Here is a 27,615-nt window from a genome sequence, read left to right as displayed (position 1 = left end):
TGTTGGTTTGAGAGAAAGAGAGAGAGACAGAAAGAGAGAGAGGGAGGTGGTGGGGGAGGTTAGGGAGAGAGAATCTTAAAGAGCAGGGCTCAGTCTCATGACCCTGAGATCATGACCTGAACCAAAATCAAGAGTTGGATGCTTAACTGACTGAGCCACCCAAGTGCCCCAGGTCCATATCTCTTGGGAAACTTCCACAAAAATGTTTCTCTTCCATTTCTCTGGTTTCGGTGGAGACTAATGCTTTTCATGTTGCCCTCCCCTTTCCCTGCATCCCCTCACCACCTTAGGGTACAGCGGTGGGCTTCTTCTTCTTCTTCTTTTTTTTGACAGAGAGAGACATAGAGAGCGCGAACACAAGCAGGGGGAGTGGAAGAGGGAGAAGCAAGCTTCCACTGAGCTGAAGCGTAAAGCTGATTTGTTAATTCAGAGTCACACATCACTCAGGACATCCATGGTTAATTGATCTCTGGGACTAGGGATGTTGTCTCATGGGCATAAGATCCTGCTGATCTTGCTTTTGCTGTCTTCTAAGTAAAATAAATGGTCTAAATCCAAATAGATGCTTTTTCTCCTTACTGACCTTATCTACAGAAATGTGGCACTGCCACCAGCTGTGACTTAGCTGCTTGAAACACTTCATATTTACACATTTACATTGTCTCTCATGACATGATTTATCACCAGGTCCCTTAAGCCACTCTTACAACATGACAAGCATATAAATCTAACAACAGCCCAATTCTAGAGTTAATATAAAAAGAACATTTTATTACTCAAAAACCAAATTGAGGTTTCACAGGGTAAAATAATTGTAGCAGCTGTCATTAGATATTTTATATATATAGGTATATGTATGTGTGTGTGTATATGTGTATATAGGTATATACACATATGAGTTAAAGTGATACCTTGAGGGGCACCTGGGTGGCTCGGTGGGTTAAGCCTCTGCCTTCAGCTCAGGTCATGATCTCAGGTCCTGGGATTGAGCCCGGCATTGGGCTCTCTGCTCAGCGGTGAGCCTGCTTCCTCCTCTCTCTCTGCCAGCCTCCCTGCCTACTTGTGATCTCTCTCTGTCAAATAAATAAATAAAATCTTAAAAAAAAAAAAAGTGATACCTTGAAGACAATGTGAGACACATTCAAAAGTGTTGCATGGGAAGAAAATCACAATATGTAATCTGTGTTATTATTTCGCAATTTAAATGCATGTATAAATGTGAAACAAATTACAAGGGAACACAGAAAGGAAATGTGTTTTGAGGTAATCGGACCACGGGATGATTGCTTACTTTTTTCTTGTAATGTTTGTGTGATCCAAATGAGAGAAATTACCTTTAAAACACCATCATTAAAAAAACAAAACAAAACAAAACAAAAAAACACCATCATTTTAGCAAAGTTCTTGCGGAGATCATACTGGTAGTCTCAAAACAGGACAAGCACGAAAGTCATAGAGGCTACTGTTAATTTTTATTATCTCCTCATTCAGGTTGTCACTAGATTCATCAAAGAATTATCAAGCACTTTCTGCAGGCCAGGGTCTGTGCTAAGCATCTTACACAGATTACACAGATAAGCACAACAGGTACTATTTTTATCACTTCATGGAGAGGGTTCATTAGCTTGCTTTAGGGGTCACATGCCTAGCCTGAGATGAAGCTAGGATTTCAAGTAGGCAAACTGACTCCAGAGCTGTGGGATGTAATGGGAGGTAATCTTCATGGAGCCAAGGTGAACTGAAATGATGCTGTAAATCTAACTCTACACTCTGGCACCTTAGGGGGACAAAAACTTGTGCACAATTCTTTCTCATGACTTTAGCATTTCAATTAGATATATGTGTCCAAATTACTCTTACAGTTTGAAAGCTAGATCTAAGACTACAGTAAGCTAGATCTGAGACTGGATGTCTGCAGTTTATCATGAGCCAATACGGTTCATTTACAAAACAAAAGTTTGCTACATTCAAACTCGCTGTAACTTCATTCTACTTAATTTTTTAATTATATATATTTTTTAAATCACATTTTACTTTAACTCTGTGTAACCTGCAGAAATCTTTGACCAAAAGGAAAACTTTTTGTTGTTGTTGCTTGTTTCCTTTTCTTTATGGTCAGTTAGGTACCATGTAGGTGATAAAAACTGAAAATGGAGAAAATAGATTTAAAAATGGAAAACCAAATGAGCAGTGAAGAGATTGAGAAGGGAAAAGTTCTGAGACAAAAGGAGACAGGAAAAGTAAGGGGGAATAAGTTAGGCTGGAAAAGAGAAAGGACTGGGATGGCGAGGGAGGAGGCTCTTTAGGTCAGAAGCAACCTACTTTCTTCTAAGTTCTCACCACGGATAAATCAACAGATTCAGATGCCTGACCTTGCAAATGTCCTTCAGCTGTTTACAGTTGTCCGCGATTCCCCAGCGACTCCATTCGTACCTTTAGTTTCCACCGGCCCAAGGAGCTACTGCAGACGTTTTAAGTTTTCAGAGCTGCTGTCGCAGACCACAAAGAAGCCTTCACTCTCCTCTTTCAGGGGGGCTCAAGATTGCCTACACTGTTGCCTGTAGGCACATTTTTATCTCAAACCACCCCTCATCCCCCCGTCTATCTTGATTTTCTGGTGCCGGAGAGTGGACGGAGATGGGTACACCGGACAGGGACTAGGGTTTCGCGTTCCCTTAGGCAAGCCAAATACAGAAAAGCGAGAAGAATGAGGGCGCTAAGACTGCCGGGCGCTGAAAGGCAGAAATTGGATTAGAATGGAACGGGCAACCTATGCGAGAACCAGCCTTCCGGCGACTACCGGCGGTAGAACAGCCCCCCAAACCAGCCGCGCGGCCTGTGAACCGCGCGTTACCACGGCAACCGCGAGGTCTCGCGAGACCGACGCTGCGCCTGCGCACTGCCGCTCTAGGACTGGGTCCTGAGCCTCCCTGCCCCATTCCCAAACGCGGGGCTTCTGTAGTTCGGGCCTCGCGGCTCAGTGGGCTGACACTCTCCATTGTGAGTGACAAGGTGAGATGATGAGATGCGAAGCTCTCAGGGCATTTGGAAGGCGGGGCCAGGGAGGGCGAGGGCTCTGCGCACGCGCGTCGCACGTGGCGGTGGTGCGGTTTCCTTCGTGAGTGGGAGCGGATTGCAGAGGACGTAGGGGGACTGGAGGGGCGCCCCCGGGTGGGGTCCAACCTGGGAGGCGGCGGAGGGCTGCAGGCATGCGAGGTCCAGAGGTCTTGCCCGAGACCCCTCTTTTTCCCGCCGAGCCACCCCCGTGGGAACTGGCGTACTTTCCTGCTCCGAGCCTTGGTTTACTCTCCTGTCTGGAGTTGAGCATCTGTAGGGTACGGGAGATAGTAAGAGAAAGCCCACCCTGGTCCTTCAGTGCGCCACAGCCTAGAACCGGGGACGGAGCACAAAAGGTTGGCGAATTTAAGTAGTAAAGAATGAGGGCTCCAGATAAGGACGGTAAACACGGGGACTCTGGGACAGGAATGCAACCAAGGGGAGCTGCGACTGTCTTCTTCGCTACCAGATCTGGAGACCGGAGTCCTTCCTTGTTTTACTCCGGCGGATAGCAGCAACCCTGGTAGATTCTACCTCTTAAGTATTTCAGCCCCATCCCCTCTGCGGCGATTCTAGTGCAGGCCAGCATCATGCCTACTCTGGGAACCTCTTTGCGCCTTTCACTCTTGGCAAAGGAGGCTTCCAGGCCGGGAATCCGCAAAGACCTTGTTGCAATGCCTTTGAAATCATGGCGCGGCACTTCTGTTTTTATACCTTACAATTGCTTCCCATTACAAGCTTTGCAAGGACCTTCACCTCTCGTCCTTGCTTCCTTTCCCTACCTAATACCTCAGCATCTCTAGCATCTCTGCCCCAGCGACATTGAACTGAACTGAACTTCATTTCGTTAATGTTGTTCCCTGGGATACTCTTTCTACTTCTTACTCCCTTTGGCAGGCACTCTTCAGATGTAGGTTAAAACGTCACTTTCTCCAGGACCTCTTTTCTGACCCCTTAAACTAAGTTAGGCTTCTGCTATTTCCTGGACTCGACTGTGCACATCTTATTACCTGGTGATAAGTCTTTTTCATGGATGCTAAGCACCTTGAGGCCTAGTTAACTGTTTTTACTTTAATACTTTATGGCTTGGTGCGTTGTGGATAATCCAGAAATACTTGCTGAGGAAAAGTGGTTGTAGGGCTGAAGGTGGAAGGGAATAATGTGGACATGGAGGTTAGAAACTGGTGGCCTTGTTCAGCAACAGTAAGTGGTTCAGTGGTGATGTAACTATGCATGGTGGGAGAGGCCAGTGTAAGGTGAGGGCCTTGTAAGTCACCTGAAAGGGTTTGCCCTTGATCCTGTAGGTAGTGAATGCCTCCAAAACCTAGCTCAAAAGGCACCTCAACAAAGCCTTCCTGTTTTTCTCCTCTAAAACCGTTACCTTCTCATCAGTCAGTACTATTTTTGGATTATATCGTCTAAGATTCTGCTTCTTCAAACTACTTGGCTCGCAGTCCCTCCCCTCCCGATTCTGAAGACAGGAGTTCATGCCTCGCTTGCTCTCCTTCTGGGACCCACAACATACTTAAAAGGATTTCTGTGCTGTTTGAATGCTGAGGCCCATAAGCTGACTTGCAGTTTGGCAAGGGCTCTATTAGATCGTATTTGTCTTGCCCATTTTCCTGACCACCTTCAACCTGATGCCAGCCTTTACCAATCCCAACCGGATTTGGCTGAGCTACTTCCTGACTCCATGAGCTGGAGGGGAACATGGAGAAAATGGGGGATGAGGAGGGCTGTGCAGAGGGGCTGGAATGGAGGAAGCAGCATGTATGGCAGGTAGCAAGGAGGTTGACCCTGCCCTGAGTTGCTGAGTTTTGGATTTCTGTTAGAATGTGACTTACTTAGTGCAGTGGAGACCAGTGGAGGTCAGGAGGCCATTTCTCATGGCTGTCCAGGGTCAAGAGGCATCCTGTCCTACCCCACCTGCTGTAACCCTGTTCTGGATCAGATTCACCTGGACGGTTTTGTTTTTGTTTTTGTTTTTTCACAAATACAGGTGCCCTGGTCCTATTCTCAGGGATTCTAGTTCAGTATATCTGGGATAAGGACCAACCATCTGGATGTTTTAAAAGGTAGCAGGTTATTTTTGAGGTACAGCCAGGATTGAAAAAGCATAAACTTTGGGTTTGGAAAACCAGTTGCGACTTTTAACCTCTTCCCCCACACATTGGGCAATTCTGTAGGAATTTTGTGAGAATCAAGTTAATACATGGAGAAAATGCCTTCTAAATTCTGACACACTCCGTGAAGATGCCTGCTCTTTACCATCAGTAGCCAGCCTGGTGAGTGGAAGTTTAATTGTGCATGGGGCATTTGGAGGAAGGCAGGCCTCAGTGGGACAAATGACCACCTGGAATGAGGGACTGTCTGGATGGAGAGATCACCTGAAAATAGGGACAGTTCCAGATGCCAGACTTCTCAGGGGGCTGGCTCATTTAACTTCCTTCAGTTTTGCCACGCAGGTCACTGTAGTTCTTAGCTGAGCACCAGGATTTAGTGAGGAATAAAACTGAGGGAAGAGAAACACGCTTGTTCTGGGAAGCAGAGCCAGGATATGTTCCCTACGTCAGTTGTTTGTAACATTTTCCCAAAAAGAATCCTTACTTTTCTTTAACAGATTAGTGTTTTTAAGTTTCATTGCAAAATTTCCCTAGTTTTCATCAAGTTGCCAGCTACAGAAGCTGTGAGCTTAAGAAGGGGGAATATACACCTGTGTACATAGGAGATGTTTAAGGACGGATATACAAGCAGCTTAGAGTCCAGGGAGGGAGGGAGACTTCTAAAAGGGTATAGAATGAAAGTATCATTGGAATTTCTGATCGGGTGCATAGATTACTATTCTGGTTCTTGAACACCCACACCTGGCTGATGAAGAGCAGAGGCTCCCGGGCCTGCACAGCTTGGGGGCTCCATGCAGGTGGACTTGTTCACTGCCGAACCCTGTAACCAGAATGCCTGCACATGGGAGGCGCTCAAGGGGTCTTTGTGGGATGGAGGCCCAAATGGAGAGCAACTCAGAAAATGGTACTAGGGGGAGCCTGGGTGGCTCAGTGGGTTAAAGCCTCTGCCTTCGGCTCAGGTCATGACCAGGGTCCTGGGATCAAGCTCCACATCAGGCTCTCTGCTCAGCGGGGAGCCTGCTTCCCCCTCTCTCTCTGCCTGCCTCTCTGCCTACTTGTGATCTCTATCTGTCAAATAGATAAAATAAAAATCCTTAAAAAAAAAAAAAAGAAAATGGTAACAGATTTGTAAGATTAATACTGCACAGTCATTAAAAAAGATAATCATGGACAGGTAGAAACACGGAACATTTTTAATAAAGGAAATCAGTAGAATTTCACTGCGATTGCAGTAATGCAAAATACTTATATATTACCAGTATATGAATAGACAAAGTCATGAAAAAATGGGGAGAATAAATTCCTTATTCTTAAGAGAGGCTTTTAGCGTATGGTCATGTCATTGGTTCTATAATGTCGGGCTTGCTATAGCCTATCAGGAATCAGAGTACAAATAGGATATTCTTCAACATGCATTGCTAGTGACACAAATTTACTTTGTCCTCTGCTGCTTTAGGAGAGATTTTCAGAATGGCTGCAGCTCCTCAAGCTCCAGGAAGGGGCTCTGTTCGGAAGACAAGACCTTTAACAGTAAAGACATCGTTGAATAACCCATACACTGTCTGCTGGAGCGCGCTAGACAGAGAAGACATGCACTTCATACTACAGACCCTTGAAGACAGATTTAAATCTCTTGGGCTTCAGAAGATAGAGGATAAGAAGAAAAAGAAAAAGCAGTTTTTAAAAAAACAAAGCCCAGACAAATGTAGCACAGAGGTTGGTATGAGTGAGGAGCTGAAGGAGAAACACCCAGAAGATAACGAGCAGGGGTCAGGCTGGACTCCTGTCTCTGTCAGGAAGCAGCTGGCCATTGGCGTTAATGAAGTTACCAGAGCTCTGGAAAGAAACGGGCTGCTGCTGGTACTCGTGTGTAAGTCAGCCAAGCCTGCGCTCATCACCTCACACCTGATTCAGTTAAGTCTGAGCAGATCTGTTCCTGCTTGTCAGGTTCCCCGTCTCAGCGAGACACTCGCACCGGTCATTGGCTTAAAATGTGTCCTGGCCCTGGGGTTCAGAAAGGACACCACTGCCTTTATTGATGAAGTCAAAGCCATAATTCCCCGAGTACCCAGTCTACACGTACCATGGCTCCAAGGCAGACCGGAAGAGTCCATGGAAAATTTAGACACTGCATCTTTGGAAAGCCAAGACAAAGAAATTTTGGAGACTTCCTTTGAAGACCTCTCTAAACATAAAAGGAAGCCTGTTGAAGGTCAGCAGGCTATAGTGTTACAACCCCTTAAAATAAAGAAAGTGATTCCAAACCCCAATAAGATAAGGAAACCACCCAAAGGTAAAAAAACTTCAAAGTAATTTTATCTAAACTTGTCATATCACAGAGCTGTAAAATGACGCTTTGTAAAGAAGCCTTGAAGCTAATAAAATGTGTTATTTTTACATATATTCTTGGGATACTTTTAGTAACATTTCTTTCATATGTGTAAGACTATAAATAGGCTGATGCTTAAAAACAAGTGCAGAACATTTTCAAAAGCATGAATATCAAAACAAAAATTTATTGAAACTAATGTCCATGCTTGTATAAATTCACTTTTTAAAAGGCCAGTACAATGCTTGTAAGCAAGAAATTCTGTATCCTACAACACTTGACATCTTTCTATCAAACTTGGAAAATGAGCCACAGTAAACAGGTTCTAGTTAGTAATGCAGATGAAACTGGACTGGAGATCGATCGGTTTTAAAAGAAAGATACTAAACACCAAGCAATTGTCTTCAGAAACATCAGAAAAAAAAAATTTTTTTTTTTTATTTCCTGTTGACTTGACTTCATAGGTAGGCATATGTATGAGCTTAATGTTTATAGGAAAAAGCCAGATAGTGGTATTCTGAACGGTTGAAATTCATCCCTTAACATGGGTAACTTATTTCCTTGGAAATTTAACATGGTAAAAAGTATGCTGATAATTAGGTCAAATGTAGAATTAAAAAATAAAATGAGGAGCTTGAGGTCTCAGAGATGGGTTTGTGCAATGACTGGGGTTCTTCATGTTAGGGAATGGAGTGTAATCAATCCTCTATGTGTGGGTTAAAGTGTCTGCTATTTGCAGTATGTGTTTGGAAAAGGTCCTTTTGTTATTTAGGAAGGTACTGGACTGCTAAAGTCTACTTTCAGCCTAAATTCTGGCTGACTCTTGGATTATGCCACCTCTGTTCATTTAAATTTTACTAAATGCCATCCTGGCTGAAAAGGGGGGGGAGGGGAGGGAAAGATATCTCATGGAATAGAGCATTTCCACTGTTGACAAAGATGAAGGACGCTTTTTTCAATCTGTAAGACACTGTATATTGCAGTGAAATTTAATCCTAATAACTATAAACACAAGCAGTTTTATCATTTTTCAATTTTGAAATGTTCACAGGTAATCTCTCTAAATTATGATGAGGCCCATATAAAGAGGAAAATATGCTATTAATTGCTGTATTTAAAAATGAGCAAAAGCATCTGAATTCTGTAAACAAAAAAAGTGCCACAGTTTTATCACAAGGTGAGCTTGTGATATACTGACTGGCAGTTCTGCAATCATCTGAAAACCTACATCATCAAGATTGTGCCTTAAAAATGAGTGGAACACAATTCCCCACTAGAGCCTTGACTCCAGATGAAACTCCCATTTACTTAATTCTTGGTGTTTTGGTGGATTGGTTCAGTTTTGCTTTCAAAGCTACCTTCCTTCTTTTAAGAAAGAATGGTAATGCAGTGGAGTCCGAACCGTCTGATATGAGAAGTCTCTGGATCTTCAGGGAGGTATAAACGCTGCTGTCTGAATTACGCGCTACTGTGTAGTCCCCGAATGCCCTCTAGTGGTAGTCACAGCTGCGGGTTTGTCTTTAGGATGATGGTAGGAAGGTGTATAGAGTGGTTTTCAGCTCTAGTGTAAATCAGGGTCAACAAATCCCCCCCCCCCCCCCGTAAAGGGCCAGAAGGTAAATGTTTCAGCCTTGTGAACCGTACAGTTCCGTCAGAATGACTCAACTCTGCCCTTGTAGCATGCAGCAGCCACAGGAGACAGAAGCAAGTGAGTGTGACTGTGTTCCAATAAAATGTTATGGATGCTGAAATTTGAATGTCCTACATTTTTCACGTCACAAAATGTCATTCCTTTGATTCTCCCCTCCCCGTACCCCCCGCAAACCACCATTCAAAAATGTAAAACCATTCTTCGCTCATGGGCCATCGTTCGCTAGCTCCTATCTGATGTGAGATACGACCGGTTTCATTTGACGACTCAGAACATAAAGGAAAGGCTGTCATGTTATCTAAAATTAAATTTTTCTGGACTGAAGAGCCTAGGCACTGGTACAGTAAAGGCAGGAAGAAGGATCTATTCTGTGTAATAGGAGTCAAGGCCAGTTCTCCGTGGCCTCATTTGGCATATTCTTCCCCCTTGGACTACGGGCAATATATACACATATATGTACACTGCGAAAACCGGGTTTCCAAATTCTAGATAAAAACACCATCAGTAACAAAATTATGAATACTTATTTACATATAAGACATTTTACATTAGCATGACAGCTTTCATGATAAATTAAAGTCAGCATAAAGGAGTATGTGCAATTCTGCAATAAGTAATAAAAACATTCAAGTCCTGGCAGCACTAATAAATTCCACTGAGCATTTCTTTTGACACTAGAGCTTTTATTTTCTTTGCCTGACCTTGCTTGCTGCCTCTGAGGAGACACGAGTTTATGTGGTGGCAGCGAAGTCTACACAGTCACAGGTGTAGACTCTCAACAATGTTTGCACAAAACTCTGCTTTTGATTTGCTTTTGAACCAATCCACTGATCTGCTGGAGATCAAAGTACAGATGTGTGTGTTTGTTTATTTGGCAACTCTGCTTCTGGAGAAATAAATGTACCTCCTAGTCCCCGGTACATTTTTATCTCCCTCTATACGTCAACATGCACCCACTCGTCACTGAGTTACGGAAGTGCTCATTCCCTAAAAGCTCCCCGTGATTCCGTGTAAGGGGACGGAGGCTCATGTTTTCCACATGGGTCCTTCATTCTGTTATATGGACAAACAAACCAACACTTAATAAATAGAAATGCTGCAGTTTATCTCCACACAATAGCCAAGATGTTCTTACACAATTCTGTGACTTCTCTTCAGTTCATAGAAAAACAGTCCCTTTTCTACAGAGTGGAAAAATACCTTCTCTTCATCAAAGAGACAGCCCAAAGTCTGAAAATTAGAGGAATGTGCTCTCTGTGCCCTTTCATCCCTCCTACAAATGGGTAAACAGTGAGAAAAAAGAATGTTAACATTCTAGCTAGAAATATGTACTATTGGTCACATATGGGTTTTTTTTTTTCATCTTTTCTGATTGTTACCGACTACATCGATTTCATTTAAGTTGTGCTTTTATTCTTCTTTGGAATGGCAGTTCCAGGAATCATTAAATAGAATATTAACAAATGATGATGTCAGAGTTCTAGAAATAGAAATATCCAGCTATTGTAATACTAGTCCAACCTAAAAGGAGGGAAGAAACAGAATAGTAAGAACAGGTAAGCGAGAAAAAAATGAACTACAGTACAATAGCTCTGTATTTTTTAAATGCTACTAAAAAACACCTTAACAGTCCTAAGGGCAGCAAGTATGGGATTTTCTAAGTACATTTATTAAGTTTATAGAGGGTGTAGCCCCTGCACTTACCTTTTCAGACTCTGTTCCTGGACATCTCCAGTTGTACAGGTAATACTGCAAATTGCCATCTCCTATGCCAAATTTGAGTTTTTCCAAGAAGGTCTTATTTTCCATCAAATCTAGTGCATTGAATACATCAAATCCTTTCTGCCAATGTAAAAAGGATTTCAAATTTTACATATCAAAGGACTAGAGTGTTTTCTCTATTATGTACATCAGTGTAACACTTTATTTCTCTACTAGCAGCTCGAATATACATTTATTTTTTAAAAATATTATTTATTTATTTGACAGGCAGAGAGAGAGCGCAGAGGGAGGGGGGAAGCAGGCTCCCTGCTGAGCAAAGAGCCTGACGTGGGGCTCACCCCAGGCCCCTGAGATTGTGATCTGAGCTGAAGGCAAAGGCGTAAGCCACTGAGCCCCCAGGGGCCCTTCAAATACACATTAAAAACAAGGTATAATATCTACACTCTATGTGTAGGTTAAGAACTCAGTTCAAACCTGTCTGAGGATATTTTTAGAAGGAACATTTGCCCAGATGGCTCCATCTCCAGAGCTGTTAGGGGCCTTTCGAAGTTCTGACTGAGTCTTTAAAGACTTTAAACATGTCCTTGTCTGGGGCTAATGCTGGGAAATAAATGTAGTAAAATTTTAGTAGTAAAAATTGTATTTCTTAAAAACGTTAGGTAAAAATACTATCCAAATTTGGTAGAAATTTCTATTTCTCAGGGGTTTTACCTTAAATAATTTATTACTGGCCATTTTTGTGGGGGAAGTAGTTGAAAAAGAGCAATAGGATCAAAGAATCATAGGATAATGTTGATTTTGAGATGCAAGAGTACTATGTTAGAAAAATATTTTCAGCTTATCAAAGACAACACTTTTGACGTGTTATTCCTAATTTCTCATGAATAGTATTTTCTTATGTCCAGTAATTACACTGAAATTAGTGTCAGCTAATTTCAACTTCTTTTTGGGAAAGAAAATGTTTATTTGTAGCAAGAATTTTAAAACTACCCTAACTACCACACTTAAGAAATAGAAAAATATTGCAAATATAGTACAGCACATTTTGAATACCAATTCAAATTCATTTCAAATGCCTTTCTTTTTAATACTAAACTCCTTAATTATAAAAATAAAATTCCTTTAATTTTAAAATTCAGAGACTATTTAGTTGAGTTCAAAAAAGGTTCCTGCTGCTGATTATGCACCACAATACTAACATGTATGTCCCTTCTAAAAAGGTACCATGTATTTTCCCTATATTCCTTGTATTACGGGGTTTTATGCATTCTTCCATAAGGGTTAGGAGTTTCTAATTTGCACAAAATATCTTTTTGGCTAAGCTGCAACAGAATCAATGATGCAAAAAGCCTCTGAAGTTTTAAAAGAAACTCTTATCAAAACTCTTTCTTTTGTCAGATGGTCAACAGTAACAAGTATCTCAAATGAATTGTACTGGTGCAAAAGGAACTCTAGTAAGAGGTTTCATTTATTTTATTATTATTATTTTTTTAAGTTTATTTGAGAGAGAGGGAGAGAGAGAACACAGGTGGGGAACAGAGGGGAAGGAGAAGCAGACTTCCCACTGCACAGGGAGCCCGATGTAGGGCTCAATCCCAAGATCTTGAGATCACGACCTGAACTGAAGACAGATGCCCAACCAACCGAGCCACCCAGGCACCCCTCTTGTAAGAGGTTTTATATACTCTGAGACACATATTTGGAGAAACACACAAGACACAAAGGGAGGGAGCCGCTTACCAATTTGGCTATAATGAGTGCATCGCTCATGAGGTCCAGCAGGGGCGTCTCCGTGTGAATGTTGTAGAAGGAGTAGGCAGCCTTGAGGCTCTTGTGCGCAGGGTGGTGCGTGACTGTGGAGGGGAGTGTGTAGAAGCTCAGGAAGTCAGTTAGTTTACCACTGGAGTTCTGAAGGACAAAGGTGATGTCAGGTAAATACCTCCCTGAACACAATGCATCCACGCATTTAAGCTCACTTGCTGACTTTTGACACATACCTTAACTGTTAGAACAAAAAGCAACAACTCCCACTACGTCTGTCTCAGCAATTCTGTTTGGGGTCCCTGACGGTGGGCCAGGTAGAGCCCGAGAAGAGCAGGGAGTTGTACCTTTCTCAGCCCAGAGCTAGCTGGCTGTTTGCAGAATGTTCCTAAAAGCAGAATGGTCTGAAAGGAAACGTTTCCCCAAGCTTGACTCGTGAGTCTCCCTAGACCTAGGGAAGAGGGATCAAAAGTGCATTCATTGTTTTTGCAGAAATAAAAGCTCCAGGGATCAGAAGGCTGCCTTTGCCAACTCAAAGATACTGTATTATACTAACACCTTCTTGGCACAAAGCAAGAATTATGTCAGCATAAAGTGAAGCTGGATACTCTGGAAGCTGTTTGGGGAAACTTGTGAAAGGCATCAGTACCACAGCCGAACACACACCTGTGAATCTGAAGCTACCAAAAATCAAAAGGGACACAAATGATGGTCTTGGTTTCATCATCACTGGGATACCTTTCAATACAAGAAACGAGCCAGCACTGTTGGCGCTGCTTTAATAATGAGCTGCGGTGGCCTAGGCGGCTGGCACACAGCTCGAACTATGCTATGCCTGAGTCACATAGCTGGAGAGCCTACACCACAGGCATGGTCTTGCTGGTATTTCAGCAAGAAAGAAGATGCCATATGGGTGCATTATCTGGTTTTTCAATGCTTCTGATTTACGAAGCCCTTTTGCAGACACTAAGAAATTAAAGACATTTTGCTGAAGTGATTCTCTATGCCTCTATATTAGCAGCTTAGTATTCGTGATGAATTACAGACCTCAACTTTCAGCTTCAGTAAGGATTTTCAACTCAAAAAATCGAAACTGAAAAACAAAACTCGCTGGATGGGCTCAGAGGTGGAGTAGAGATGACAGAGGACAGAAATCATTGCCCTTGGAAGAATTCAGTCGAATTTACCCAGTCTGAACAAAAGAGAGAAAACAGACTGAAAAAAAAAATGAATTAAGTCTCAGGGACCAGTGGGACAGTTAACACAAGATGGGGCGTTTCTATCACTGTTGTCCCAGAAGAGAAAGAGAAACGTGGGACAGCAGACGAAATAAGGGGTGAAAGCTTCCCAGATTTGGCAAAACATACACAACAGAATCAAGAAGCTGAGTGAACCTTGACAGGAAAAACCCAAAGAAATACACTCCAGGATGCATCCTAATTAAACTTCTGAGAACTACAGACAAAAGCCTTAAAAGTAGTCACAGAGTAAAGGCATTACCTACAGGAGAATACCAATTCAAAAGACAGTGGATTTTTGAAATGAAACCACAGAGGCCAGAAGGCAGTGGAACACTTTTTTTTTTTAAAGTAGGCTGCATGCCCAGTGTGGAGCCCAGTGTGGGGCTTGAACTCAGGATCCAAACCCCAGGTGAGATCAAGAGCCAGACACTTAAACTGACTGAGGCACCCAGGTGACCCAGTGGCATATTTTTAAAAAACTTGTTTATTTATTCATTTGAGAGAGAGAACGCACAAGTGCACAGGAGTCAGGGGAGGAACAGAGGAGGAGGGAGAGAATATCAAGCACACTCCACGCTGAGTATGGAGCCCCACGGGGGGCTCAATCTCAACCCTGAGATCATGACCTGAATGGAACTTTAACCAACTGTGCCCCCCAGGCACCTCCCATGGGCACAACATTTTGAAGTGCTGAAAGAAAAGAACAATCAGCCATGAATTCTGCATCTGGTGAAATTATCCTTCAGGAATGAAGGAGAAATAAGGACACTCTCAGACAAACGAAAACTAAAAAACTTTGTTGCTAGCAGACATGCTTTTAAGACTGGCAAAAGGAGATTCTCCAAGCAGAAATGCAGTAGTAACAGAAGGAATCTCAGAGCATCAGGAGAAAGAACAACAGAGCAGAAATCTTGGTACGTGCTGTAAACTATGCTTCTCCTCCTGCGTTTTCTAAATCTACAACTTGAAACACAAGTTGTATCACCATCTGATACTCAAGACAGTATTTAAAAAGTCAAGAAGAGAAGGGGATCTGATGGAAGTAGATCACTTGACGTGGTAAAATGTTGATAATACCAGTCGACTGTGTAAGTCACACATTCCTATATGTAGGAATACTCAGAGCAACCATCATACCAACCATCATACCAACACAAACACATTCAAATGCACCATAATTGCATAAATATTCAAGTAACCTCCAGGAAGGCAAGGAGAGAGGAGCAAGAGGAATAAAAACCAGAGAAAACAAATAAGAAACAGGTAACAAGATGGCAGACTTAAGCTCTAGCCTATCAGTGATGATCAAGTATCAATGGCCTAAATACACCAATCAAAGGAAAGACTGGAAGAGTGGATAAAGAAACACGGTTCAACTACATGCTGTTTATAAGAAACCTTCAGTTCAATGACGTAGATAAGGTAAAGTAAAATGGCTGTAAGAGTCATACCATGCACTACTTTCATCTTAAAGTAGCAGGAATGACCAAGTGCCTGCTGGTTAAGCATCTCCGACTCTTGGTTTTGGCTCAGGTTGTGATCTCAGGGTTGTGAGATCAAGCCCTGTGCTGGGCCCTGCGCTCAGGGCTGAGTCTGCTTAAGTTTCTCTCTCCCTTTCCCCACTCTGCATGTTCTCTCTTTCTCTCAAAAAAATAAATCTTTAAAACAGCAGGAGTGACTGTATTTGTATCCAATAGAGTCGAGTCCACGGCAAAGAAAATTATTAGAGACAAAGAGGGGTATTACATGCTGGTCAGGTGGATCCCCTGAGAAGACATAAAGGTCCTAAATGTATTAAGTACCAAAGAGCACCCTCAAAATACAACAAAAACACCTGATAGAGGCTGAAGGACAAACAGGTAATAATTGGGACTTTCACACCCTCTCATCAACTGACAGGCTTCTAGAAAGAAAATCACCAAGGAGGTAGAAAATCTGAACAAAATAGGATCTAAATGACATACATGGAACACTCCACCTAAAAAGAGCGGAATATACATTTCACATGCATTCACCATTTGTGCCTAAAATAACCCTCAACACCTTGAAAGAGCTGAAATCATAGAGAGTGTCTTCTCCAATCATAATGGAACGAAACCAGAAATCAATAGGAAATCTCTGAAAAGTCAAAGTTGAACAACAGAATTCTAAATAATCCAAGGCTCAAAGAGGAAGTTTCAAAAGAAATTTTAAAAAATACAGGGGCAGCTGGGTGGCTTAGTCTGTTAAGTGTCTGCCTTCAGCTTAGGTCATGATCTCGGGGTCCTGGGATTGAGCCCCACATCTGTCTCCCTGCTCAGCAGGGAGTCTGCTTCTCCCTCTCCCTCTGCCTCTCCCCCCTGCTTGTGTGCACTCTCTCTCTCTCAAATAAAATCTTTAGAAATACATACATACATACATACATAGAACCAAATGAAAATGAAAAAATGACATACCAAAACGTGTAGAATGAAGCCAGAGCAGTACTGGGAGGAACATTTAGAGAACTACATGCTTAAACTGTAACAGGGAAGGGTCTCAATAATCTAAATCTTCCCTCAAGGGACAAGAAAAGGAAGACCAAAAGAAGCACAAAGCAAGCAGAAGGAAGGAAATAATAAACGTTAAGATCAGAAATTAGTAACACTGAAAAGAGAGAAAATCAATAAAACAAAAGCTTTGTTCTTTGGGGGGAAAATTCAATTAAAATTGATTTGATACAACACTAGCAAGACCAATAAACATAAAAAGAAAAAAGATACAAATTGTCAATGTTAGGAATGAAATAAGCATTATCACTATACATCCTTTGGCCAGTAAAAGGACGAGAGAGTAATTAAGCAACTTTTATAAATTTGACAATCTAGAAGAAATGGAGCAATTCCTCAAAAAGCCACAGCCTATTAAAATGTAATCAAGATAAAACAGATCGTTTGAACAGTCCTGTACCATTAAAGAAGTGGAACTTTAACAAAAAAGAATTCTCTAAGGTCAGATGGTGTCAAATGGAGAATTCTAGCAAACATTTAAGAAGTATTATCACCAAGTCTATAGAATCTCTTCTAGAAAAAAGGGGAGGGAACACTTCCCAACTCACTTTTGAGGCTGGTATTATCTTGATACCAAAACCAGACAAAAGCAGTATTAAAAAAGAAGAAGAAACTGCAGACCAGTATCTCTGATGAATTCAACCAACACTCAACAAAATATCAGCAATCCAAATCCAACAATGAATATAAAAAAATTATACACCACAACCAAGTGGGTTTTTTTCTAGGAATGCCAAGTGATTTGAAAATCAACCAATGTAATATATCAGATCAACAGACCAAAGAAGAAAAATCACATGATTGCTATCAACTGAAGCAGAAAAAGCAATGGACAAAATCCAACACCCATTCATGATAAGAACTCACCAAGTTAGGAATAGGGGAAATTGGGGCACCTGGGTGGCTCAGTGGGTTGAGCCTCTGCCTTCAGCTCAGGTCATGATCTCATTATCTCTGGGTCCTGGAATCAAGCCCCGCACTGGGCTCTCTGCTCAGTGGGGAGCCTGTTTCCCTGCCTCTCTCTCTCTGCCTACTTGTGATCTCTGTCAAATAAATAAATAAATAATCTTAAAAAAAAAAAAGGAATAAGGGAAATTACGTCAAATTGGTAAGAAGCATCTACAAAAATCTTCCAGCTAATATCATACCTCATGGTAGAAGACTAAATGCTTTTCCACTAATATCAGTAACAAGGCTGTTGACCTTTACCACTCTTATTCAACCGAAGTATGGGAAGATTTTGCTCCTGCAATAAGGCAAGAAGAAGAAATAAAAGGCATGCTGATGGGAAGGAAAGACATAAAACTGTCCCTATTTGCAGATGACATGACTGCCTATGTAGAAATCCCAAGAAATCTACATATAAACTCCTGGACCTAACAAGTGATTTCAGCAAGGATGCAGGATACAAGATCAACACAGAAAAAGAAACTGCACTTCTATCCACTGACGGTGAACGTGCAGAAACCAAAATTAAAGATGTAATACTATTTATAATTCCTCTAGTGAAAATCGAGTATGTAAGGTATACACTTAAGAAAACATCTGTAAGATCTGGATGCTGAAAGTTATTAAATGCTGATAAAATTCAAAAGATCTAAATAAATAGAGACATACCATGTTCATGGACTGGAAGACTCGTGAATTCTCCCCAAAATAAGCTACAGATTTAATGTCATTCTTATCAGAATCCCAGCAAGGTACTTCATAGGCAAAAACAAGCTTATTCTAAAATTTATATGGAAAGGTGAAAGAGATTAAAACAATCTTGACAAAAACAATGAAGGGGGAGGAATCACTCTACCTATCAAGACTTATACAGAACTATAGTAATAAAGACAGTGTGGTGTTGGTGGGGGACACCAGAGATCAATGGAACAGAAGAGAGAACCCAGAAGTAGAGCCCAATACAAATATTAGTATTCCACTAATGGAATTCCACATATTTCCACTAATATGGAAAAACCTTTAGAAACCAAGAAGATTATACTTAAAAAGAAAAAGAGGCAAAGTATATGACCAGCATGCAAATGGCTAACAAATTTATGAGATGTTCAAATTCAGTAGTTGTAAGAACAGATGAATGAAAAACAAGGTATCAGTTGACACCCATCAGACTGGCCTACATTTAAAGTCTGGTAATAACCAAATGTGAGTGAGGATCTGTGGAAACAGGACCTCTCCTATGCTACTAAGAGATAGGAGGGTGAGCTGTAGGACCATGGAGCTAGACCTCTGAGTATGTACCCGAGGGGCAGCAGTTCTCAAAACGTGGGGCACCTGGGTGGCTCAGTGGGTTCAAGCCTCTGCCTTTGGCTCAGGTCATGATCCCAGAGTTCTGGGATAGAGCCGCGTGTCGGGCTCTCTGCTCAGCAGGGAACTTGCTTCCTCCTCTCTCTGTTTGCCTCTCTGACTACTTGTGATTTCTGTCTGTCAAATAAATAAAATCTTTTAAAAAACAAACCAAAACAAAACAAAAAAAAAAAACCATGGTCTGTGAACCCCTGGAGGGTATCCAAGACCCTTCCAGGAGTCTGAGGAATCAAAACGATTTTCCTAACAGTGCCACGAAATCATCTGCCTTGTTCACTCTGTGGACATGGGCACCAAGAAGGCAGGAGTGATGGCGGCACCGCCATCCAGGCCTCAGCACGGAACATGGAGCAGCACCAAACCATGCTGGGGGGTTTGTTACTCATCACCACCACACCCTCAAGTTAAAAAAAAAAAAAAAAAAAAGTTTTCTTAACTTAAGCGTGTCCTTGAGTAAGAATGATTAACTGTATTAACTGCCACCCTTAACAGCTCCTCCTTTTCCCAGCCCAGGAGGGAGCACACACAAAGCACTTCTGTGGCCGACTAAAAGGACAGTCCTTTTATTTGTCTAGGAAAAGCTCTCATTTTCCAGGAGTTTATTGTCTCAAAGAGAAGCCCAGAGGCCACGGAGCTGTGAGCTGAACTGCCACTTTTTTCATGGAACATCACTTTAAAGGAGGACTAACAAATTATGGTCATTGCGACCTGGGGATTTGGCCCAACTTCAAAAATCAATGATGTGATCCTGTCACGTCAAGGAGAATATTGGTGGGATTTGTTGCCAGGGATAAAATCTGGGCATTCAGGGTGCAACTTTAAGTCTGGAAAAACCTATATCCTCTAACATAAACTATATTATATGCTTTTCTGGTGACAATGTTATTAACAAACTATTAAAATTTGGAAGATCTTTTTTAACGCAGTGAACTGGTATTTCCCAAATGATCAGTATATGATGTTACAAATTCATACACTGGTAAAGGAATGATCAAAGGAGAAGACAGACCAAAGGATTTTAATTAGAGTATGGAAAGTTCATTAATATGCTTTCAAGTAGAGAATTTTCAAAACAATCTGAATAGTCTACTAAAATATTCATTCTTTTCCATATCTTCAATACTTCATGTGAAGGATTTTTTTTCCCACATACCTCAGCCAAAATAATTTATCACAATAAATGCAGAAGTAGATACGCAAGCCCAGCTGTCTTCTGGTAAATCAGACATTAAAGAGATTTGCAAAAATATAAAACATACCACTCTTAATTCCATTGCTTTGGAAAACAGTTATTCCTCATAAAAAATATGTTATTTAGGTAACATGTTTCTTACTGTTATTAAAATAATATATATATTTTCAACTATTTATTCCTTTTTAAAACTAAACTAAGATACACCTGACATATAACATTATACTACTTTCAACTGTACAAGATAATGATTCAATATTTGTATATATCACAAAATGATGACCACAGTAAGTTTAGTTATAATCCATTTTGTTAAAATCACCACATGTAGTTAACAATTTATTTTCTTGTGATAAGAACTTTTAAGGTCTGCTCTTTCAGCAACTTTCAAATATGCGACACAGTCTTAACTGTAGTCACCATGCTATACATTACACGCCCATGACTTACTTAATTTATAACTGGGAACTTGTACCTTCTGACCCTTTGCAACCATTTCACCCACCCTTCACCTCTGGCAACCACCAATCTGTTCTCTGCATCTGTGAGTTTTGGATGTTTTTGGATTGTACATACATGTGAGATTGTACAGTAACTGGCTTTCTCTATCTGATTTATAAAATAATAATATTAAAATTTTTGTTTCGATTTCAATGTAGTAAGTATCTGTAAATATAATCCACAAAAATAAAAGCTCTTTGGGGTTCTCAATAATTCTTCAGGGACTGAAAGAGTCCTGAAATCAAAAACTTTGAAAACTGCTGTCCTAGAGAAACTAACCACAAGGGCATAAAGATTTATGCCTAAACTTCTGCATGACAAAGGAAACAGTCGACAAATCTCCTGACAGAATGGGAGAGAATATGGGTAAATGTCTTATCAGATAAAGGGCTAGTATCCATATTCTATAAAGAACTTCTCAAACTCAACACCCAAAGAACAAATAATCCAGTCAGGAAATGGGCAGAAGACATGAACAGACATTTCTCTGAAGACGTACAAATGGCCTACAGACACAGGAAAGTGCTCCACATCACTTGATACCAGGAAATACGAATCAGAACTATAATGACAGCACCTCCCACCAGTCAGAATCCCTGAAATTAACAGGTCAGGAAATGACAGTTGTTGGTAAGGATGCAGAGAAAGGGAAACCCTCTTACACTCTTGGTGGAAATGTAAGCTGGTGCAGCCACTCTGGAAAACAGTATGGAGGTTCCTCAAAAAGTTGATAATAGAGCTACCTTATGACCCAGGAATTGCACTACTGGGTATTCACCCCAAAGATACAGATGTATGATCCAAAGAGGCACGTGCACCTCAGTGTTTACAGCAGCAATGTCCACAATAGCCAAACTATGGTAAGAGCCCAGATGTCCATCAGTAGATAAATGGATAAAAAAGATGTGACACATACACACACAACGGAATATTACACAGCCATCAAGAAAACACGAAATCTTGCCATTTGCAACAACATGGATGGAACTAGAGGGTATTATGCTAAGTGAAATAAGTCAATCAGAAAAAGACAATTATCATATGATCTTACTCATATGTGGAATTTAAGAAACAAAACAGGACCACAGTGGGGAGAGAGGGAAAAATGAAGCAGGACAAAACCAGAGAGGGAGACAAACCATAACAGACTCTTAATCACAGGAAACAAACCGAGGGTTGCTAGAAGGGAGTGGGGTGGGGCCATGGGGTAACTAACCGGGTGATGGGCATTAAGGAGGGCACGTGATGTAATGAGCACTGGGTATTATATGCAACTGATGAATCAATGACCTCTATCTCTGAAACTAGTAATACACTATACGTTAATTAACTGAATGTAAATTAAAGAAAAAAAAAGATTGTGCTTAAAGGTGTGCACTCTAGCATTGTTCTAGAAATAAGAGCTTAAAAACAAAGACTGCTCAGCTGTTCTCCAGAAATGCCCTTTGAATTCACCCTGTTTCTACCATTTCTACCCTATCTTGGCTGCCATCCTACCTCTGGACCAATGCCCGACAGTGTTGAAAAAAGACACTGAAAGTGAACACCAGTCAGTGCTCACACCTGAATGGTAAATGGACTGCTGTTGGGACCTCTATGTGGACTCCACACTCTTTCCTCCAGGTACATACCAGCTTAAATCTCAACTTCTGAACCCAATCCCACTTCAACTGAAAGAGCCTCTATGCGAAACATCATTTGAACAACAAAGTTCAAGCTTTTTTTTGTTGTTGTTTTTTCCTTCTAGGAAAAGGGTTAAAAAGCACTAGGTTAAATTCATTCAGTTAAGAATCAGAAAATCTAGACTATTACTTTTCGTTTCTTCCCTTGAACAAGGGTTAAGTGGCTGAGTGATGCCATCTCAACCAAAAACAATTCAGTTCAAACCAGTTTTGCAAAACCCAGGGGTATTAAACTTTGGAAAGTATCTATCTACTTCAGAAAAGGCCATTTAAATCAACTTTTTCAAACTGAATAAAGCAATTACTCAAACAGGTACCAAGAGAAACATATCCTGATTTCCCATTAATCACTAGCAAAAATGTGCTCTTCTTATCCAGGAACGGAAACTGTAAGAAGAAATTCTGGTTCTATCAGGAGGAACAGAAATCTGGTTTGGAAGCAGTGTGTCATGGAGAAAGAGGAGAGAAGGGGGCACTCTTCGGCCCTTCCAGAAAACAGACTCAGCTGTGTGGTGTTTCCACACCTGTCTGTATTGTCTTATCACCTTATGTTTACCTCCACTACAAACGTGTCAATAATGTGCTCCTGCGGGAGGAACCAGTGAGCCACTTCCTCTTCATCCATCACCGGGGCGAGATGAAACTGCTTCAGGTAAGTGTTGGTCAAGTCTCGCACGGCCCGGATATCTCTGGGTTCCATCGGTCTCAGGCCTGATGTCTTGGTAGCCTTGTTGCAGTGAAAACAAAACAAAGCCGGCAACTGAAGTATAAGGAGAACGAACGCCACGTGCATCAGCACCACCTGGGGGCTTGTCAGAACTGCCCAATCCTAGCTCCCCCTCAGACCTGCCAAGTCCGAATCTGCAGTTTGCCCAGATTCCCTGGTGATCTGTCTACACACGGAAGCACCGAGTCAGGAGACGCATTGACAACGTGTTGTGCCTTCTATCCGTGGGCCGGGTATGGGGTTAGTGCTGCCCAATCAAAGCCAGGGGGACCCCAATCCATGGGCCAAAGCCTAGCATGTTAACAACCACCCCACGGGTGCATGTGTTCTGGAAGGATGTGTCTTACAAATGTCCTGTCTGACAGGCAGAGAATTCAGGTGAAGACAGCTCAGAAACTTATTTTAATCAATGGACTGTAAAGAGGCTGTAAGCTATTTTGTTCCTGTGAGCAACAAAAATGGAAAAAAAAGTAAATCATACTGGTCAGAAGGGGAAGGGCAACCATTTTAACAGCCAAGCGGCCAAGTACCCGCCCTGACTTCCCAGGTTATCTTTTGATTAAATAAGGTGATTAGAACAGGCATTCGAATTCATCATTCTGGATCATCACGATTTCTATAGTGTTCTATTAGGAACAGAATTAACCTCATGTTTAGGCCAGGTCCTCATTTGGATTTGTTCCACTGTGTGCTCAGAAGCTCCAGACATCACCTAGCTCCCTAGGAACTGCCCAGACACCAGGACACTTGAGCTAAGAAGTGAGAAAAACCCACCACAAGTGCTTGTTGTACAAAATACTAAAACCTCGGGGCTCCTGGGCAGCTCAGTCCATGAAGCGTCTGCTTTCAGCTCAGGTCACGATCCCTGAGTCCTGGGATTGAGCCCCACGTCAGGCTGGCTCAGCAAGGATCGATCTCTCTCTCAGAGAAATGAATAAAATCTTAAAAAAAAAATACTAAAAACTCAGCAATCCCATTTCATCTTTCCAGTTAGCTTGTTTTTTTCCTAGAAACAGTGGATACATTTTTTTTTTTTTTTAAAGATTTTATTTATTTGACAGAGAGAGATCACAAGTAGACGGAGAGGCAGGCAGAGAGAGAGAGGAGGAAGCGGGCTCCCGCCGAGCAGAGAGCCCGATGCGGGACTCGATCCCAGGACCCTGAGATCATGACCTGAGCCGAAGGCAGCGGCTTAACCCACTGAGCCACCCAGGCGCCCCCAGTGGATACATTTTAAGTGGTAAGTAGCCTGTATATAAATACTTCTACTCCACCTTTTCTAAGTTATTTTTAAATACTTTAAAATTAAATACAGCCTTTAAAAATAGATTATGACAGCTCCCGCACATCCCCAGACACATAGCATAGCAGAAGCCCAAGGTGGTATACACGTTTCATCCTGTGTGCTGGCTCTGATCCACCTTAGTGGCTGTGCTGAGGTCTCTTGGGGTTTGTGACAAGGAATGCTGACCAATCACTGACCGGGGGACTGGGAGGGGTGCTGAGAGATCTGTTCTTTGTATTTACAGACCCAAATGTCCTTACAATGCGCCATCCTATTATGGCTCATGTAATCTCTAAAGATGTAATAATGCAGCCAAAATATCGTTTACTAAGTCCACATCGAGAGAATGTAAGCCCTTAACATTTAATGGAGAACTCGTACTTTTAGACTTTTTGTGGATCACCAAGCCAAAGCAAGAGAAATCTCCATGCCCTGGCTTCCATCCTTCAAGCAAGAATGGTAATAACAGCCAAATGAATGAATGAATGAATGAATGAATGAGTTCCTATGTTTCAAACCACATTTATACAGTAAGGTAAGGTGAAGACTGCATGCATGGAAAAAAGTCACTCTCAGCTCTGCAAAGATGACAAATCTTGGGCCTGGCACTTACGTGAGAGCCAGGCAAAAATTCTTTTTTTCGTTTCCCTGGGCCAATTTTAGTGTTTGTTAGCACTTCTATACTGGAGATTCATGGCAAGATGGAACCTATGTGATTTCCAAATACTAGAAAATGTAATAAACATACATTTCTAAATGCTAATAGGAAAAACCAAACTACATATAAAGAAATAATGTATTTAAAAAGTCATTTACAAAGATGATTTTCTGCCAAAAGGATGACCTCAATAAAGTCTTAAGTAGCCCTTTTCAATAGTAAACTGCTTTTTCTTCTGTTACTAGTTCAAGAATAATGATATCAAGCAATTAGAGTCTTTAGTGAAAGCAACAGGACAGCACGTCTGTGAGGTGGACATTCAGAAAGGAAGAACAAGCTTGCTGACGTCTTTCTAGACCAAAACATTCCTCTTCAGCAATATTCTCCTGAGTATTTATTCCACAAAATTTATTCCACTAAAATCAACATCTTTTGCCCAACAGACACCCTTAAAGCAGCAGTTCCCAAATATTTTTGTCTGAGACCCCTTTACTTTTTTAAGATTTTATTTATTTATTTGAGAGAAAGAGAGAGAGAGCATGAGATGGGGGAGGGTCAGAGGGAGAAGCAGACGCCCTGCCAAGCAGGGAGCCTGAGGTGGGACTCAATCCTGGGACTCCAAAGGCATTCGCTTAACCAACTGAGCCGCCCAGGCGCCCCCCGACCCGCCCCTTTACCCTCTTCAACACGGAGTAGGCCCAGTGAGTTCTACGTGTGTGGTTTATATCCACCTGCACCTATCATGCTAGAAATTAAAACTGAGAAAACTTTAAATCCAAAAGACGCCCAAGCACACATTCCTTAATGCCTCTGGTAGATGCCACAGTACACCTATAGGGTAATTAAGTGAAAAATGCATTTTCTGCCTCACTGTTATTATAAAAATAGTGTTGATGTCACAGGTCCCCATCCCCTGGATTGGGCTAAACTCGTGACTGCTCAGGGGTCCCAGGACCAACTCTGAGAACTGCTGTGTCAGGTCTCCAAAAGTCAGAATGATGGGTAGTTGGAAGTGGGAGACAGAAAACTCTGTGAAACATTATGTTTGGGTGAACAGGGAGAGAGAAAGTATATGCGCTGGGCAATTTATAAGCCCTTGAAGTGCTTTTTTACAGAAGCTTTTTTTTTTTTTTTTTTTTTTTAAAAAAAAAAAAAAAGAAGAACATCAGACTGTATCAGCTACAGGGGAAAAAAAAAAAAAGCCAAAATCCCAGAAAACAGGAGAATATTTACTTTTGCCAACTCACAATGGCCATGTCTCTTCAGGGCCTAAATGTGCTTCTTTTTAATATCGTGAAGTAACACATTCTCCAAAAAAAAAATCTACAGAAGCAGGAAATACATTTGAAAATATAAAATAAACCCTTCATTTACAGCTGTGGTCTTCAGAAAGAGGTGGGGAAAATGTTAAGCCTAAATTTAAAAAAAAAAAAAAAGCTAAGTTTTGGCATAACCCAAAAAAGAAAGGTGGTTTCCAGAGAATTCCAAAAAAACAAAAAGACATTTCAAGTGACTGGGAAAGCCTCATATTTCACACGCAAACTCTATTATCTTGGGCAGACTCACTCTCCCAGGGTCCAGCTAGCAGGCATGACTTGTTGGGACTCTCTGTACATCGGAATATGTGTAAAATCTGCTTATCAGTGCATACAGGAAAAAAGGCTCAGAGGTCTATTAAAAAACAGAAGCCCCGTTGTTCTCTGTCAAACTATGTGGTGTAAACTGTCTCAGAGCCAAGATTCCAGAGCAGAGATGTAAGCAGTGATTATGGGGATTTGATTAAAAAGCAGCAGCAGGACGCTAATCACTAAAAAAAAGCATCTACTGCAACTCACTGTAGGAAGAACTCTGTGTGTCTTAGCATGTCTTCACTAGCACGTCCTTCTTGCCACACCACGGAAGGACACCAAGCAATTAATGTGACTCTGGCTGTTTGCCTGCTTTAAATTCCTTCAACTTTAAGACCACTGACAAAAAAAAAAAAAAAAAAAAAATTCCAACTTTGTTTGAAAATGCTCAGAAGTGGGGCGCCTGGGTGGTTCAGTTGGTTAAGGATCTGCTTTCAGCTCAGGTCATGATCCCAGGGTTCTGGGATCGAGTCCCATATCAGGCTCCCTGCTAAGTGGGAGAGTGGGAACCTGCTTTTTTCCCTCTGCCTCTCTCTCTCTGTGTCTCTCATAAATGAATAAATAAAATCTTTAAAAGGAAGGAAGGAAACGCTCAGAAGTGGAGCACCTGGGGGGCTCAGTCAGTTAAGTGTCTACCTTCAGCTCTGGTCAGGATCCCAGGGTCCTGGGATAGAGCCTCATGTAGGGCTCTCTGCTCAGTCTGGAGTCTGCTTCTCTATCTCCCTCCCCTCCCTGTTCATACTATCTCTCAAATAAATAAATAAAATCTCAAAAAAAAAAAAAAAAAGAAAAAGAAAAAAAATGCTTAACAGCAAATGAAAACAAACTGATGCTCACAAGGTAAGGAAAGGCATTACTCTTGGGAAGACCTTAGCATGGCAGATAGCAGAGGCTGGGGGCGTGGGCTCTGGGTGGTTCTCTCCTAACTAGAAGATGACGATTCTGTACAGACCAATTTCACAGGTCTCTTCCGTGAAATGGGGAGAATGCCTTGCCCTCCTAGGACTGTCCTGAATCATAGCTGAGACTACGGATGTCCACTGTCTAGCACAACGGTGGCCATAATGATGTTAACTATATTCAGAAGTCCACAAGCAAGACCTAAAGCAGGTACTGTAAGCAGAAAAAGGATCAGAAGATAAGACTGATCCAGAGAGCAAAAGCTGTATGCAGAAGGCTCTTCTTCCTTACTCTGAAGGGTACAAAAATGTTCTTAA

General features: G+C 41.6%; 2 protein-coding genes across 8 annotated transcripts in view; one reads left to right on the top strand and one right to left on the bottom strand.

The window, feature by feature from the left end:
* The first annotated feature begins 2,910 nt into the window (after positions 1 to 2,910).
* RPP38 (ribonuclease P/MRP subunit p38) lies at positions 2,911 to 7,583 on the top strand. Of its 5 annotated transcripts, none has more exons than XM_059404261.1 (3): positions 2,918 to 3,012; positions 5,244 to 5,342; positions 6,637 to 7,583. In XM_059404261.1, exon 3 carries the CDS (start codon positions 6,651 to 6,653, stop codon positions 7,491 to 7,493), a length of 843 nt encoding a protein of 280 aa, XP_059260244.1. In that variant the 5' UTR covers positions 2,918 to 3,012; positions 5,244 to 5,342; positions 6,637 to 6,650; the 3' UTR covers positions 7,494 to 7,583. The 5 variants fall into 5 exon arrangements, with proteins under 5 accessions (XP_059260243.1, XP_059260244.1, XP_059260245.1 ...); XM_059404262.1 differs by lacking the exon at positions 2,918 to 3,012 and adding an exon at positions 3,098 to 3,118; XM_059404263.1 differs by lacking the exon at positions 2,918 to 3,012 and adding an exon at positions 3,142 to 3,413.
* A 2,661-nt stretch (positions 7,584 to 10,244) lies between these two features.
* The window catches only part of NMT2 (N-myristoyltransferase 2), a 67,071-nt gene continuing 49,700 nt past the window's right edge, over positions 10,245 to 27,615 (bottom strand). For 2 of the 3 annotated variants that reach the window (XM_059404256.1, XM_059404257.1), the window contains 4 exons: positions 22,657 to 22,827; positions 12,623 to 12,790; positions 10,865 to 11,002; positions 10,245 to 10,681 (listed from right to left, as the gene is read on the bottom strand). In XM_059404256.1, coding sequence (XP_059260239.1) covers positions 10,661 to 10,681; positions 10,865 to 11,002; positions 12,623 to 12,790; positions 22,657 to 22,827 — 498 coding nt within the window. In that variant the 3' untranslated portion in view covers positions 10,245 to 10,660. Of the gene's footprint in view, positions 10,682 to 10,864; positions 11,003 to 12,622; positions 12,791 to 22,656; positions 22,828 to 27,615 lie in introns of those variants that run through there. The other variant, XM_059404259.1, reaches the window with a different exon arrangement.

This window comes from Mustela nigripes, chromosome 6, assembly GCF_022355385.1.
Source record: "Mustela nigripes isolate SB6536 chromosome 6, MUSNIG.SB6536, whole genome shotgun sequence".
Classification (NCBI taxonomy): Eukaryota; Metazoa; Chordata; class Mammalia; order Carnivora; family Mustelidae; genus Mustela; species Mustela nigripes.
This window is presented reverse-complemented; position numbering and strand designations above follow the sequence as displayed.

What these genes read in the sequence shown, in the direction of transcription:
- RPP38 (XM_059404260.1), top strand. Translation starts at nt 6,651, where the DNA reads ATGGCTGCAGCTCCTCAAGCTCCAGGAAGGGGCTCTGTTCGGAAGACA.